The sequence below is a fragment of the Thermobia domestica genome, chromosome 2 (genome assembly GCF_964235325.1).
Source record: "Thermobia domestica chromosome 2, izTheDome1.hap1.1, whole genome shotgun sequence".
NCBI classification, from domain to species: domain Eukaryota; kingdom Metazoa; phylum Arthropoda; class Insecta; order Zygentoma; family Lepismatidae; genus Thermobia; species Thermobia domestica.
In genome coordinates, this window is record NC_137455.1 from 386,360,386 (window position 1) to 386,378,794 (window position 18,409).

The window sequence follows — 18,409 nt, forward strand, 5'->3', positions numbered from 1 at the left end:
TTTATATCATTCAATGCGTATGTATTGTGGTATGATAGGATCAAGGGCGCCGATTCTGGGGTGCGGGGGGCACGGGCCCCCATACCTCATGTGGGTCCCCTATTGTATTTATGAATACACGATATTTGGCATAATTTGAATGCAATTTGTCTTAAAATACTCATATATATAAACCTTCTGCATCTGAATGCCCCCCCCAAATTTACAGAGAAATTAGCGCCCTTGGATAGGATTACTTACATTTTTCCACATTTGCATCCAGTGATGGGTGGGACATAGTCTTTCTTCGTGGGACACCACTGAGCCACTGTAGCCCCGTGGATACTTTTTTTAACCAGTGAGTTAGCTCCAATTTATTCAAGCATTAGTTCTTTCTCTACTAGACGAACGGTTTAGAAAGTGAACAATGATCATTAAATAATTTTTAAAAAAAAATAACACTGTAGTTATTTAAAAATATAGTTAAGAAGAAAAAGATGGAAAGAGAGACGTAGTGTCACCCTGTTGTGTTCGTGAAGACAAAGAAGACGATGAATATAAAGGAAATGCCATGAAATAAGAGGAGAATAAGTTTACTATGTTGGGATCCAATGCCACCATTTTTATTTTGTAGTAGTGGCTCCATTCGTGATTTTCGTGGCGACTGGGGAACAATTGCCCACAAATTTTATACATTTAAATTTTAGAAAAAGAAATAAATAGAATTTTTATCCGATAAGAATGCGAAATAAATATCCTAAGTATAGTTTGAGATATATATACATTTTCATCAATCTATATATTAAAATGCTAGGTTTATATGTTTGTCTCCAATCCTTTCGACAACGAGTTCCCGAAAACTACAAGTGCTAGAAACGTGCCGTTTTCGCTGGTTGATTCCAAATTTTGTGTAAATTGTCGTATATTTTAAAAAAAGTGACCGTTATTTCTTTATTACATTTTTTAGGGGTACACTGGAAATTGTGAAATTTTAAAAAGTAAAGCATAATATCCTATGAGTTATACATTCCAACACCGCATAGTTGTATACAGGGGTTGTATATCCTTCAGGCGTTTGTTTCATGACATTGTTTGGAGCGTTTTGCCCAATCAACGCCATATATCACTGACATTATAATTAATTGTGTATGTAATGTATTTGCTTATTATATACTGTTTGCAAGAAGTAAGAAAACACTAATCATACATGAATTAGAAACTCCAACCGGAAGTCGGCTCAAATTTTGCAGACTGTGTGAGATATTGAGAAAATAATCGAAAAAATAAAACTCCCCTTTATGATACCCCTTGCCGATTTTTGTGAAAACGTGTTTCACTTGTGTCTGTAAAGAGTCATGTACAGATGATGTGACTTTAATAACTCTTGAACCACGAGACCAATCTCGATCAAATTTTCAACATAGATGAGGTTTGGGCCTGGGATGGTTTTTATCATTTCACTTTGACTGTAGAACGCAGGGAAGGTTTATGACCAACATCATAGAGCGCTTCAGTTATAGTAAAAAGTGACTAACTAACAGAACGTAATTACTAATTTTTCTTATTTTAACTCCAGCGAAGCGAGAAACTGATAATAATATGCTAATGAAAAACATAAAAAAATATTCTTTTATCGGAGGGTCTTGACCCCCTGAAGCAAAACCTGAAAAGACACTACTGCTTTGCTCCTTATTTGATATATAGGGTTGACAGGCGCCCTCTTTTACCCAGAGATGTCTCCTCTTTCGGATCCTAAAATTAGTCTGGGCGTTATTTTCTTTTTTGGGAAAATGTTCTCATTTTTGGGGATATGGATAAAAGAATGAACTTTAATATTGATTCGATCCCAGATCATGTGAGTTTGTGGTGAAGAGTATCATGTCTGTGGGTTTTTCCCATGGTTTTCCCACATTCTCATTCCACCAATTGATTCAGAATCATTCTCTTTCATTGCCCACCGTCTTCTCTAGCCTGAATGGCAGAACAGTGGAATGTTAATTTAAAGATATCATTTCATTCTATTCAAGATTATTTTTTTTAAAAAAAAGGAGAAAAGAAAGAAGATTATACACTGGAAAAAATTTCTGTAGTTTAAATTACCAAATATCAATATAAAATCATTTATTCTTTATTTTATAAGTTGATATGCATTTTGTTAAATTAAATTACAAAATTTGCTGCTTTTTTAATGATATTTTTATTGATAAAAATGTAATTTTACACTATTTCATATTAGTAATTTTTCTTTATAGGTGTAAATTGATTTATATAGATGTTTGGCAACAGATTGCCACAGTGTTTTGTAAATTTACCTATGAATTTTTTACAGTACTGTATACAAATTAAAATTGTAAAAATACAAAACACACAAAAATTTACTGTATTTTTTACGTTTTTTGTTATGGATATACTAAATGTTTAAATGTAAGGTGAAAGAATATAACGCCAGGTGAGTGATCACCAATTAGGCCTATTTTAAATTTCTGGAGAACTATAAACTTTGATTAACAGATAACACCATCAGCTACAAGTTTGTGATACCATCTACTTTGGCGATCCAGCATTCTCGGATCAGTCTGTTAATGGCAACGAAGTGTTGTATGAAAGTTTTTGTATAGTCAAAAACACAACTATTATAATGTTCGCTACAAAGTAAGTTGCAATTTTTTCCCACTGTCTGTTTCAAAGAAATTATTTCAAATCACGTACACTGTTTAGGTTACACTTTCAGAGTTGGAAAAAATGTCAAATGTAGATAGTATTTCATATAGGTTTTAGAGATGCAATTTCAAAACAACGATCTATGTAACGAAACTCAATAATGCCCAAATGGGAACATGGGACACATGGTGGCATGAAGAATGTCTTGAACTAGACTGAGAAAAAATACATTTGTGTGGCTTCGTTGTGAACACAAACAACTTGTTCTAGGAATGAAAAAACATATTTCACTTTTTGCTAAACTGTCGTATTATTGCGTATAAGTGCGAACCTTTCTATACCAAATTGAAGTAAAGTCGTACTATAGTATTATCACATAGTTATTTCGGGATTATTGAAGACGTATACTCGTTTTATAATAAAATAACTATCTTTCATGATAAGTTCTTAGTTGAAGGTAACATTAAATCTATGCTTTATCTTAAGAAATTTCTTATTTACATTATTATGTGGTCACGCTTCTGTACACTAGTTATTATTGCATTGTTTTTGCACTAAATTAGTGGGTTGGGGCCGCGATGGCTCAGTGGTAGAGCGTTCACCTCCGGTGCTTGGGGTCCCTGGTTCGATTCCAGCTCGCGCCGTGTGGACTTTGTGGTGGACAAACACCGTGCTCGTGGGTTTTCTCGGGGTTCTCCCGTTTCCTCCCACTTTCTTCATTCCACCATTTCATTCATTTCTCATAATCACCGTCTCCTTTAGCCTAACCGGCATAACCGTGGGACGTAAAACTTAAAGATTTCATTTCATTTCATTTCTTATATTTAATTAAGGTATACGTAACTAATAATCTATGTATGTAACTAACAAGAAGAAGACAATAACTGGGTAACAAAAAGCATAAAAACAGTTGTAATTAACATATCACCGACCCGAAGCTCATTTTTCCGAATTTAAAAAGACATTGAAAAAAACGAACTTAATTTCAAACTTTATTAACCAACTCTCGTATATATATATATATATATATATATATATATATATATATATATATATATATATATAAACAATCTTTTTGTGTCCCGAATTATTCAAATTTGTACATATCGTACATAACATAGCAAAGTTTTAGATAAAGTTGAAATTGGAATGCTGTCTATTTTGTCTTACGAGATATAGACAAAATTTGGTACGTGAGCCTTATTTTTCCTCTGTTTCGTATGAAATGAACTGGAATTTTAATAAAGTGATATTTCTGATTTCCTCTTTAGGTCAAATTAACTATATTTCGGTATTTCAAAATGAATTTTAGTTATTCTATTTATCATATTTAATGTAACTTACGTATACATCAGACTTTTAAATTTTCAGAAGACAAAGGTCACTTAAATACCATAGATTTTTCAATCCAAGACGACCATCATATTTTAACGAAGGATTATAAGAAATACATCTACAACAGATACTGGATATATTTTCAGAACTTATTATAAAACTACGATAAAAAAATATCAGATAGTCTCCACTTTGTCTTCTTCACTCAATGAAACCACTGAATATTCGAACGTTCAGGGCTAAACCGATAAGCGAGGAATCTCGTGAATTTGTTTAGTAAATGAAGTCTCCCCGTTACGTGTAGCAAAAGCAAGACGACTCCAATATTTGGGCGAAAAAGAAAACTCGACTTGCATTCGGAAATATACGGCAGATTTGGTGGAAAAAATCAGTAAAATGAAGCCATTAAGAAAACGGAAAATAATACATGAGAAAACATACACACATAGAGTAAAAACAAAGACGGCACAAGAGGAAAAAAAGGAACGTCACGGTAAAGTTTGTGGCACTTATAAATAAAATTTTCTCCAGATCTCCGCACAGTGGCTATTCTACCACTAATCCTCCAAGGTCTTCTCTCATGAAGTTCATTTGAGATTGCTTTATCTGTATAAGATATTGAAAGGGTCATTTACTTAAGGGAAATTTCCCAGGTTTGACTGCTGAAGTTAGATATCAGTTTCAGAAGTGGAAAGCTAATCAATAATTAATATTGGGGTCATCAGTAATCAATAGTGTCCTTCTAATCGTATTGTTTTCAAAGTTAGGAATGAATTTAATCAAAGATATTATATATATATATATATATATATATATATATATATATATATATATATATATATATATATATATATATATAAGGCATCTTGTACACAAAAGCTGTACAGAATACACATCGGTTTATTGGAACATCAATGAAAGCTTCAAACTTACAGGTACTTGTAAATAGGAAGTTCAGGGAATAATAGATTCTAAACAACATTATAGTGGCAAAATCATAACAAAGAAATCACACTAAATACATTGTCCATCACTATTGCTTTTCTTCTAATATTAGAGGTTTCAATATCTAAGTTTGAATATTATTCTACAAACGAGATCGGTAAAGGATTAATATTTGACCCAATGAACCACAATGTTCCTCTTTTGAAGGATAAAGCAAATACTTCGTTTTTCTATCAATTTTTTTTTATCGTTCACTACATTATTAATATTTATATTTTTTTATATCGAGTTCAATAATTTACCTGTTCAATAATAATAGTTAAAAAACCTTGTTGAAGTTTGCAAGATCCATGTCACTTTTTAATTCTTAATGACTACTCCATCTGCTAGAAAGAGATATTACGAATGAGCACTCCGTATTACATTCTACAGTAGTAAGGAATGTATGGGAATGAAGCTTACCTCGCCAGCTTGGCTTAACGCAACTGGTTGTTCTGTTGGAGATGAGATATGCGTTTAGCGCTGACAAACTCGGGGACTGTTTTAGCGTTCCTGCATCTGACTTCCATTTGTAGTTCATCATGGAGCTCTCGTACGATACTGAAATACAAACAACAACAACTGTTAAAACAATATTCTTTAACAGTTTTAAACATTATGTTAATATTAGTAATTATTGAATGATGACCATCACGTGACAAACACGACAATGTCAAGCCACATGTGGCAAAGAGGATCTGGGAGACCCTTTAGCAACTTGGCTGGGATACACTGTGCCATGCACCATATTCACAGAATTTTGCGCCAACAGATTCCCACCTGTTTCATTCCCTCGACAACCATCTCCGTGGGAGATCCTTCGCAAGTGAGGGAAACCTACAGAACGTATTCACGGATTTCTTTGCATCTACGACTGCCGACTTTCATCACCAGAGTATGGTGCAGCTGCAGAAACGTTGGCCAAAGGTGTTGGACGGTGATGGAGATTACTTCGAAACCTAAAGATATGTACCGTCCAGTATATTGCTCTTTGTTTATGGTATTACTGCTTTAGAACGGCAAGAACTTTTTTTGGCTATGTTGTACATGGTATTGTTTGCATATCCGAAAATCATTCGGATTTATAATTATCTCCCTCCTCCATTCTACTTAGTGGGACTAGACGCAACCCGACTCCTCTGTTCTTGTTTGATACGCCTCGAAGATGAAAGTTTATTTAACATACAATAAATAACTTACCTCACAACGCTTCAACTTTGAATAATAATCATAAGTTGATTATTTCTTGGCTGGGGTTGGATCAAGTTGTACATGTGAAAGCTTTTGGCTAGAAGATGTAGTTTACACAATTTATTATGTATCGCTTTTGTCTTACCAGTGCGTGGCGTAAGCAATAGTTTGTGTGGAGCACACAGATGATTTCTCTTAGCCTTCCACCTGTCGTTATTATTTGAGTAACTAAGTTTATACAATTTATTATGTATCGCTTTTGTCTTACCAGTGCGTGGCGTGAGCAGTAGTTTGTGTGGAGCACACAGATGATTTCTCTTAGCCATCCATCTGTCGTTATTATTTGAGTAACTAAGTTTATACAATTTATTATGTATCGCTTTTGTCTTACCAGTGCGTGGCGTGAGCAATAGTTTGTGTGGAACACACAGATGATTTCTCTTAGTCTTCCACCTGTCGTTATTATTTGAGTAACTAAGTTTATACAATTTATTATGTATCGCTTTTGTCTTATTAGTGCGTGGCGTGAGCAATAGTTTGTGTGGAGCACACAGATGATTTCTCTTAGCCTTCCACCTGTCGTTATTATTTGAGTAACTAAGTTTATATAATTTATTATGTATCGCTTTTGTCTTACCAGTGCGTGGCGTGAGCAATAGTTTGTGTGGAGCACACAGATGATTTCTCTTAGCCTTCCACTTGTCGTTATTATCTGAGTAACTAAGTTTCCCTATTGCGGGAAAACTTGAACCTTCATTGATTTGAGCAAATCCTTGTTATAAGTACACAGTTAAAACAGTTTACTTAATATTTAACAGCTTTGTTTGAACATTTCGGAAAACATTTGACTAACTCTAAACCTCAATTGTATTAGAGGTGCCCACGAGACGTAAAAAAAAATTCTCGTCTCGATTCGATTCTTGTCTCAAAAAACGAGACGAGAAATGTATGTTAAAAATTCGAGATGAGACAAGACATGCTAATTCTCGTCTCGTTTTTTTGAGACGAGACGAGAAGTTGCAGGAGTCTCGTGGGCAACACTTGTTCACCCAAAAATCTTAGATCTCAAACACTGTTTTAGTGTTGCATTGTTCGTAGTGTAAAAAACTATAAATTGATAAAGAGATTGTACGAATACAATGAAGAGTATTTATCAACACGTTTCTAAGCATTTATCAATATTTAAAGATACTAAAGTCATTACACGATTGTACTTCCAATAACAAATATGGTTTACAATGTTGTTATATGACCCTTTCATGGACCTTCCGTGACACAGTAGGATTCCTGATAACTTTTTACATGAAAACTTCTTTCTAAGAAGCATTCATTTCGTACATTAAATTTTCAAAGCGAAACGAGACGAGAGAAACTTTTCGAGAATCAATCAAGACAAGACGAAACGAGACGAGACTTTTTACAAAATTTTACAAGAGGAGATGAGAAAACCTTATTATTTTTTTTTTTGACTCAACTCGTCTCATGGGCATCACTAAACTTTTGGAGCTTAATAGCTCTGAAAGCAGAGGAAAACATTTTACATGCGTACTAAGCAACTGAAGGCCTACCTCCATGTTGGTCCAGGTCAAATGGGTTCTGAAGATCGCTTCCTTGAGATTGATTTTTTTTTAAAAAGAGAAATCAAAGGATGGATTAGAAGGACACAATTATAATTCAGAACGTTCTAAAACACAGAATATTCGTCATGTAGAGCGTGGTAAGTGATGAAAATACTTTCATTTGAGATGTACAACATGTGTGTATTCCATAAAGATCTTCATAAGTAGTTGAAATTATAAATTAACAGTGCGCCTATTCTTTGCACATGAAGAATACAGTTTACGGAAAATATTTGCAACATATATATACACGTATTCTTGTGTTTCAAAACAAATGTTGATTCAAGTCTGATTTCACTTAAGATACAAAAACGTTCATCTCATTTCCTCCCTTTGGGACCACATTTCGTAAAACTCCATTTTATCGTCAGCCTAGGATACATGAGGAATATTCATATAAAATTTTAAAGAACTATGTTTGATAGTTTCGCAGTTCTGAAGAACATTAATAAAACTGTTAAGACCACTTTTCTCCTTTTATGAATCGAATCTTGCAAACTTCTGTGTTATCTGCAGTCTAAGGTATAAAAAGACATCTTTCTACAAATTTTCAAGGCTCCATTTCTAATAGTTTTCGAGATTCAGTAATGTGTGACTTAATAGGTTTCAGTGGAGGATCTAGAAGGTAAACCTAAGGGGGTGGAGCAGCCAGAACTCAAACTATGATAAATATATCCTAAGTTTACAATTTTTCATGGGTCCTGCAGAAGTTCCCAACTTAACTCACTCCCAATGGGCATTATGATTAAGTGTGGCGTTGACATTGTACATTTCACGTATTGTTTTACATATTGCATAACAGAAAAATTCAACTGAAACTGTATCTAGTGTTTCAAAAATTTTCCAATAAAAAATAGAAGGCAATGCTTACTATAAAGTTTCAAAAATACAGGCCTATAAATAATAGCTTCAATTAATTTTGTCGCTCAGAAAACTGAGGAGGAGGGGGGGGGGGCTAGGCCACCCGGTTCCAGGTTAGATCTACTACTGGTAGGTTTACTAATAGGTCTGAAGATTCAATCAAGATGTTTCTTTTTTTCATTTAGTTCCAGTATAATTGGCTAGGCGCATTGCATACATCATAATTGTTATATTTGAAGCAGAAAGTATTAGATTTTAAAGTTCATTAAAGGTAATGTACCTAAGTATATTGAGAGAAATTTTGTGCAAACGAAACATTTTGACCAAATATTCCCATCTTTTCGAAAATAAACGAGGAAAAAAGTATTTTTTTAATTCGGTTCAAAATTTCCGGAAAATTTTACATTACTAATACCAGATAACGCAGTGACTACCTCACGGCTATGTGGTTAGCGAACTCGCCTCCGTGATGGAAGACCCCAGTTTCGATTCCTTTTGAATCCGCAATAAAAAATTCAAAAGAGTAATCTGTAATAAAAATAATTCAAAAACTGCACTCAACATTTAAAATATTCATTTTGGTTAAAAGTATTCGTTATATCTAGGCGAATTATCCTAGAGATAAAATGTCAAGACGTATTTTTGACAACTAGCAATAGATAGATTCATTACGTTTTATCCCGGGGCGTCAGTTGGTGTTACAGGCGGAAGACAATTCCGTGCTGAGTTTGAGACATAAATATATTTTAATCAGTAAAATAAGAAAAAAAAATGAAAATCTATTTATATCAGAGAGTCTTGCCCTGAAATGACTTCCGGTTTCATCCCAATTATTATGATTTCTGGAGTTATGAATACCTTCGATTATTGGTAATAAACTACAAGAGTTTATGCTAGCAAAAACTTAATTCAAATACTACTGACCCTTAGCCGTCCTGAAGATATCGTGGTCTCCTGAGAAATAAATGCAGTTGTATGGCACTATGGTATTATTGATGTCTGATCTATTGCTTCAACATATGAAACTTCTATAGACTTTTGAAAACAAAGACAGACACAAATTTTCCTACTTCAATAGACTCTTGAAAACAAAGACACAGACGTTAATTTTTTTCTACTTCAATTGACTTTTGAAAACAAAGACACAGATGTTAATTTTTCTACTTGAATTGACTCTTGAAAACAAAGACAGGGACATGATTGTTTTCTACTTCTATAGAGGCTTGAAAACAAAGACACGGACGTTAATTTTTCTACTTCAATTGACTCTTGAAAACAAAGACACGGAATGATTGTTTTCTACTTCTATTGAGGCTTGAAAACAAAGACACGGACGTTAATTTTTTTCTACTTCATATCAATGACAGCTTGCAACAGACAAGAAAGTACAAAGTCTTCAGTAAGTAAAAGCTGTGACATTTGATAAATCACATGCAAAGTGGTAATGATGGGAGTTCAAAAATTACCCAATTAAAGTGGATCTGAGTCACCCACGCTAAACAGTTACAATTGAAGACAGCATTGACTTCGATTGTGCACGTTTTAAGAGTAAGAATACTAAATACGTAACTCCAAATCCATGGTGCTTCGTAAAGAAAAGCGATTGCTGTGATGGAGGGTTGTGTTTATAAATGCTGGTAACGTCCCTGTAAGTTTGTACGTGCTCTGGCTAATTAATGGACCTCCCAAGTCATTATAACTTCCAACTTTTCCCTACAGCGTCCTCGCATCTTCATTTACCAACTTCCTCTCAGCTCTAAACGCGAAACATATTGGCTCAGATAATAGCTACCTCCTTCCATTTCGCACATCTATCTCAACGTGTAGGCTTTTTAAGAAATGAAGGTATGTTATTTCTGAAAGTTTACAATGTTGTTTCATCCTGTGATTCAATCTTGATTTTTTGAGGGGGGAAGAGGGGATGATATAAGGTACAGTAGAATGTAATTTTCACTCGAATCCCAAGGTTTCCATTGCATAGAAGTTTTCATGTTAGAGAAATACTTTGCTTCGATTGGATTATGAGTTTAGCGTCCCATTCACTAGCGAGCCTATATGAGACGTGGACCTACAGCTTAACATGGGATCCGAACCACATGAGCTCTCGCTGGGAATTGAATCCGAGTTTCTCACACTAAATTCGCGTACAGTATCCACATAGCCACGAGGGAGCTATTTAGGAAAATACTTGGCAATAAAAAATCATCTATCTATTTAACAGAATAGTCTATCTATCGCAAAACAATAATCATTGAATGAAAATACTAACAAATAAACAACAGGAATTATTCTCGATATTTGATTGTTCCTAACATAAAGAAATATCATCGATCTTGATGCTGACTAACTAATTATTAAAGTCTCGTGGCTACATGTTTAATATATATATACCTTCGGTGCGGGAGACTGGAGTTCGTATGGGTCTGATTCCAAATTAAGCTGTGGGTCCACGTTTCATATAGCTTTGGTGCTGCAAAGAGACATTGAACTCGAAATCAATCAATCAATCAATGAAGAGAAGTTAACTGCAACATTTAATGAAATAATACGATCATGTCTAATTGAAATGAAACAATATGAAAGGAAAAGACATTTCTAATTTAACGTTCTTTAGTCTGAAGGTACAAAATGTGCTCAGCAAGTAAGTCTAAATTTGCCCTTAATTTCCCTTTGTAGACTTAACCTTAGACATATTCTCTGTGTATGGCTTTCCCAAGTGTAAATTTTAAGTCATGCTTAGGGTTTAAATAGCCTTGACGTATGAACTTGTATATACTTGAACCAGATGTAAGGATGAAAAGGCTGTGGAGAAACGCGCATGCGTTAGATTTAGTCATAGAGATTCTCTTTGTTTATGGCTTTTCCAAGTGTTAATTTTAAATCGTGTTTGACTGGCGTGTCAATCTAAAGGAATTTTAAAGCTAGCCTTATATTATATATTAGTTCCTAGTCTGAAGTAAGCTTACAATTATCGAGGAACTAGCAAGTTTGCTGTAGCGTTGATTAAGTCTGCAGCCACGTAAATACAAGCTTGTGCAAGGCTTAGACTTAGCTTCGAAGACTTGAGTAAGGCTATTGAAAGTCTGGAATGCTATTAGATTGGAAGAAAAAGGGACGAACTCGAGAAAAGTCACAGACACGATGTTGTCTACCACAAATTTATATGAATTGGGATCGATCCAGGGTTCCTCTCGCACTATAGGTGAAGGGCCTATCACTGAGCCAAAATACTCCCATAAAATAATATGCTACTGAAAAAGCTATAACAAAAATGATTATAATAATTACGCTTCTTCAAATTGCTTCTACAAGCAAATTTTGATGATGCTCCAAAACACTTATGTTTGTTCTTTGAAATGATTAATAAAAGTTAGCTTGAGTAAATTTGTACATTCATCTTTTCAGGAAAAACTTTTCTTGTATGACAGGACATTGTGTATAAATTGTGTACACCATAGGCGCCGACTTGAAGAAAAAATTGGAGGGGCCAAACAATGAACATCATCATATTCAACCGTTTTCTATCAACTGTTTGATGGAAGTCCCTCTTCTCCCCCCCCCAGTTCTTCGTCCGCTCTTCATCCGCTCTGCTGAGGAATTGACGACCTAAGTCAAATTTGCCTAAAGCCAATAAAACAAATTCAAGTTCAAAATTTTAGAACTTCATTGCAACTTTATGCACCATATTGACTTTTACTTGTCACACCAGTGATGCCAGAGTGTTGGTTGAAGCTCCAGTGCTCTATTAAATACAATTTTGAAAACGGCCTTTTCTATTCAATAAGAAGTGTTTCTAACATTTAATTAATGGCACGACGATGCTTATGACAGAAATTTTTGCTTCTTTTTATTAATTCTTCCTCGACTGGATTATATTGGAGGGGCGAGGACCCCACCTTTAAATATTGGGGGGCCAAAAGTGTCCTGACCCCTCCCAAAGTCGGCGCCTATGGAGTACACAACATGGAATGAAGTATGCACCAATAAAGGTATCTCTAGCAAGTTTATAAACGTGGGTTAGTTCCTGTGTGTGTGTGTGTGAATCCGAGAGTGTGCACATCGTTGTTTAGTGCCTGGAGAGGAAGAAGTCTGATGGATTGGCCCATATACTTTACACTTATATAAACGTTTCCCCTTTAGTCTATACATACACTTTTTCCCGTTCTTCTTCTATACTTTTTTTTCTACTTTCTTCTGTAATTCTTCATTTGCCCCTTACTACTTTTATAGCAGGCTCTCTTTGACTTCACGAACTCTATCCGGATTTCGATCTATCCTATTTTTAAACTTTTCTGATTATGAACTTTTCCTACTTCTTTTCTATCTATTTGTACAATTTTACTATTTAATACAACTGTTTTTTTTGTTCGCATCAAAGTTAGTGACAAAGATGAATGGGATTTCGGTCTGCACCTCTAATTTAAACCTCATTTAAAACTATAAAAAATCAGAAAACATGAGTTATAATTGAAAATAAGGAATTTGCTTTATATGATTTTCTCAATTAACATTGAAACCGGATGTGGTACTAGATTTCTTCGACGCTTTATCGATTGCAGAAAACCGCTTCTTGCTATCTATCACTGTTTTTACTCTACAGCGATAAACGTTAAAACTGGAAGTAGTTGATTTTTGCCACTTTCACTTTTAATAGAGGATTGAGTGAAAAGATGATATATGTTCTTACGAACGCTAAACAAATTCCAGAAAAAATGCTTCTGGCTACTTGTTATCCTTTCTTGCTCTATGTAGACTAATATTAAAACTGGAACTTACAGTGGATTTCTAGCATTTCTGGATTTAGTAGAAAGTTAAGTATGGAGATAAAATATATTTCTGGGACGCTTTATCGATTGCAGAAAACCGCTTCTTGCTATCTATTACTGTTTTTGCTATATAGTGATCAACATGAAAACTGAAAATTGTTCATATCTACCACTTTCGTTGGATCATGAATTACCTCAATCAACGGAATCGATTTATAACCTTTGATCATCTACCAGAGATAAAATTTGACCCTTGACCCACTGACTCACCACTCACCGCGAATCACGAACCACAGTGATCCCCTCTGACCCATGACCCACTATCTACCATGACGTACTGTGACCCACCACCCACCAAAACCTTTCGTTATCAACTCTGACCCATGATCCATGCTCTCCTCTCAACTGACAGGTAACACTTCCCAAGCGTAACACTCCGATTTTGATAAAATTTGACAGGTAGATACTGCAAATAAAATAAACGAATAAGTGGTTTTTTTTATTTTCTGAGGAAAAAGGTTTTAGGGCGCAAAAGCCCCTACCCAAAATTTTGAAAGTTAAGGTCCGAAAGTAAAGAAGAAGCGGACCGAAGTGAATGAAATTGTGCACAAATATTGTAGAGGAAAGATGAGGGAATACGTGTTTCGTATTTTGCTATTAAAAAAAAAAAAAAAAAAAAAAAACTGTTGAGTGGACCGAGGCGTTGAGTGGCGGAAGGAGTGGACCGAAGCGAATGAAATTGTATTTAGATATTGGATATGTAAAATAAGGTCTTTCATGTTTCACAAGTGTCTTCATCCGATTTCTTCAAATTTGGCAGATTAACAACAAGCACAAACAGTATAGCGCATTTTATAATATTTCAGGAGGCACCTTTAACCTTTACAAGACAAGTAAAGTAGTACGTCATATTGCTATTATTAGAGTTACAAATACCAATATCTAAAAGTGCCTGAAGTTCTTTTTTCACTTAGATATACTCATCTCAGGTAAGTAAACAGAAGCTAATGAAAAAGGAAGGAAAATGGAACACTTGAAAGTAAAACGTAGATAAATTCACCAGTGTTCAGAATGTTCTGCTTGCAATGCATTGAGCAGAGTAAGTCGAAAGGTCAGAGTGGGCCAGAATGGGTTATGGTAGATGATGGCTCGCAGTGGGTCACATCTTGTTCACACACGATCTACTGACCCACTCAAAAATCTTAACTCACTTGTCCCTCGACCGACTGACACACTCCATCTTTGTCCTCTACGTCCTAACCGAAATTGATTCTAGTTTTTGAGATATCTCTCCCGGACGGATTCACGTACAGAATAAATGCCTATATAAAAATGAGTTTTAGTCGACCAAACTTCTTAATGAATTAATAAATAAAAGTGTTGTCTTTGATTTGGAAGGACGTAATGATGGGAGGCCCAGTGGCATGCTCCAATCCACTGGGATTGAAAAGCAGTACCTTTAAATTAATAGCATAAAATCCAGAAAACTTCATTGAAAAGTCAAGTGAAAATTGTCAATTTTGGATAGGAATCTACGTACATAGGTGTGACGTAAGGAAAAAAAATCTTATGAATTTCCACTGAATGATTCCGTTTGATTCAATGTCTTCATTATTCGTATATGCCTTGTGTGGTATAGTAGGTTATTAAGGTTAACTTCGAGAGTTGAGTGATAGCAAGGCAGATAGATTTATTATGCTGCTATCATGAACTCGGATAATTGCTGCCTGAAGCTTAAAATTCCCTCAAATTACTTTCCAATAATAAAGAAAGAAAAGCTGGGATAAGGAACAGAGAGGCATGAAAATCCAACGACACCTTTAGCAATTTTCCTTCCCTGCCTCATCGACAGGGAATTCTGGGCAAAAATAGCTGTGCATAAATTTCCGGTGCGGTCTAGCAACGGAGCTAATGAAATTTGCTTGTTAATTCGAGCAAAGCGAGGGGTTCCAACTGAACACTCTCAGCTACTCAACTCCCCCCCAATCTTCAGTGCTGTGGCGTATCGAGGGTTGGATCTGAGGGCGGCAGGATCAGTTTTGTGTTGAAAAGTTGAGAATGGTTGTGGAGGGAGGTGTACATGAGTGAAGTAGAGTGGATTCCGATATACTGTACTTCGCGAATGACGGAGGGAGTAGGGTGATTTCCATTCCAGATTGAAGCAACAGCTATTTAAAAGAGAAATTTCCCTCGGCGAACGGGAATTTTCTCACAAAATTCTTAACAGAATGAAACGAACAGGGTACAGCAACTAACAAATATAATCTTCTGGAAGTTGTTAGAACTTTGGAAAGTCTTAAAATATGTATTTTATGAACCAGAAACTCTAGATTCGGGAATGACCAATAAGACAATGTTTCATATTCTATATCTGATATATAGTAGTCGCTTTCATGACAGCTTTGGCATAACACATAGTTTAAAGCACTGGTGCCCCCCCCTCATGTCCATGACGCACCCCCCTCAATTGTCTATACGTAGGTATTCTTCCATGAAAAAAAAACTTTTCGATTAATTTTTACACCCCCTCAAACATATTTATATAGATTTTTACCCCCCCAAATATTTCAATGACGCAATTTGCGTCATAGCCCCCCTTGTCGGCACCCCTGGTTTAAATAAATGGTGTGCGTGGGAGCTATGGCCACCATTAGCACTACACGTTCCACCAACTACTAAGGGTTCATTAGTTATGTATTCTGCTCATTCCCAGAAGGAAATTTTGCTATTATTGCATTTAATTGCAAATTTTTCGATAAATTTAGATATTTTTGTAAGCTATCTTGAGTTTTTGAGACTTCTGGTGTCACAATCAGAATTTAAGCAAAAAGCAATGAGATCCTTGACCCTGAAAACATGGAAAACGATGCATCACACGCTAATATTTCTTGTCGAATTTGCTCACCACTTCGGGTTTTCATGGTAGTTTGAGCGACTTCCGGTAGTCGAATTGTACTTCGAAGGTCACAAAAGGATTTTTGACCCCGAAAACATAGGAAATGATACATCACATGGCAATATTTGTAGTTTCGGTACATATTTTCAGAACCAAATTTATGCAGCAGCCATTTGGACGCCATCTTGGATTTGAGCTTCTTCCTGGCTAAGGGGTTAGCGTACGCGCCTTTGGCGTGAGAGACTGGGGTTCGATTCCTGGCGTGAACTCATGTGGTTCGGATTTCACATTAATCAGTAGGTCCACATCTCACATAGCCTCGGTGCTGAAGGGACGTTAAACTCCAAATCAACTCAACGTCATCTTGGATTTCGGCCATAAAGAAAGGAAATTTGATTTGGAGAGATTCAATTTCATGTTCATCAAGGTCTTATTGTTTCTAAAAGTATATAGTGCCCAAATGTCGCAAAAGATGCCATTAAAATCATTTTAGAGAGCGTTTTTCTGAAATGTTTATCAGAACACCATCCACTTCCAAATTTTGCTCGCTATAACTTTTTAACTGTTCATATTACAAAAACGTTACTGATTTTTTTTTCTGTAGCTTAACTCAAGATCTGTCAAATGGTGTATTGAAAGATCACAATATCATGATCGGTAATGGAGATATGATCATTAAAATAAAACTATGTCTCATTTTGGTGACGTCGTCACAGCTGTTCATTATCTCTGATTAAGTGTTTCCCGGCTGTTTTTTATTACCTTACATATACATAATCACTGTGCAAAATGACACACTAGAATCCGGAAGTGAATTATTTTGATGTCATTTGAATTAACTATACCGACTATATTATTATTGCATCATCATAAGGAATATAAAAGTGTAGGAAGCGTAATAAAGAATGTTAACCGTTCCCTATATCAAACTGAAGATGATATAGGAGGTTATGGGAATAAAAACAGGCTAAGAAGCCATGGATACCTAAAGGAATGCCTGAAGATATGAAGAAATGATGGTTATACAAAGAGAATAATACCAAGGAAGATAAAACAAAGGAAATTGAATAATCAGTTACGAAGAAGTGAAATAGGTAAACCGAGGGAACACAGAGAAGTAAATATAAAGATATCAATAAATTGCAAAGAGTACAGAAATATAAACAATAACAAATGTGCCGTGATGTTAAACAAAATGGAGTTGATAAGGAGAAAACAAACATAGGAGTAAGGAAGATTGAATTCGAAGTTGATTGATGAGGGAAAAGAAGTTTCAAACACAGAAGAAATATTTAGTAAAGGATGTTGCATATAAGAAAGAAGTAACTAAGCTGCAAATCGTGTGTGATGAAAGTGAAAATGAACATTAAAAGGACGAAAAGAATGGTGACTGTAAAGAAATAAACTGAGCAAATTACTGTACACTGCAAAAAGTACAGAAACTACTTTTAGATACAGTAGGACACTGTACACACTACCGACACTCTTTGAACACCTGCAGATGACACATATTCACTCCTTGTAGGTACTGTGTTGTCCAACTATATTCCAGATGTATGTACAAAATGTGCAAAGTGTATGTCACCACTTTGTTTTCGAACTGTTTGCCGAGAAGTGTTTTAAATATGTCATACTAAATACTATTTTCGGACACGCGAAGCACACGTTATAAACACACACTTGATATATTTGCTCCCCAATATCTGTACTAAAAGTGTTAAAATGATGTTTTATTTTTTTACAGTGTACGTATAATACAGAAGTTGAATGGAGAAATTACAGGACAATTATTTGTAATGAGGAATCATTATTAATAATAATCACAATAAATCTGAAGTGTGAGTAGAGATTTTAAGAAGAAAATAATATTTTGTGCGTTTAAAAGATTAGAGAAAAGATTGGTGAAATATTTCGTATGGAGAATGTACTGTACGGAGCAGAAATGTAAATTAAAAAAAAAAGTGTTGAAGACAATTGGAGCTGTCCATACTAAGAGTATTGAGAGGGATAGACAAAAATAGCTGAAGAGGAGGAACCTGAAGACGGAACTGAGTTGAGGAAGGGAGTGTAATTATTAGAAAGAGGAAGAAACTCTTGGGATATTATCTGAAAGTTAT

At 35.1% G+C, this 18,409-nt stretch overlaps 1 protein-coding gene across 15 annotated transcripts in view; it reads right to left on the reverse strand.

Moving 5' to 3' along the window:
* pHCl-1 (pH-sensitive chloride channel 1) overlaps positions 1-18,409 on the reverse strand; it is an 839,505-nt gene that overhangs the window by 108,433 nt on the left and 712,663 nt on the right. For 11 of the 15 annotated variants that reach the window (XM_081749495.1, XM_081749485.1, XM_081749494.1 and 8 more), the window contains 2 exons: positions 7,719-7,760; positions 5,383-5,520 (listed from right to left, as the gene is read on the reverse strand). In XM_081749495.1, coding sequence (XP_081605621.1) covers positions 5,383-5,520; positions 7,719-7,760 — 180 coding nt within the window. The remainder of the gene's footprint in view (positions 1-5,382; positions 5,521-7,718; positions 7,761-18,409) is intronic. The other 4 variants (XM_081749493.1, XM_081749487.1, XM_081749491.1 and 1 more) reach the window with 1 other exon arrangement.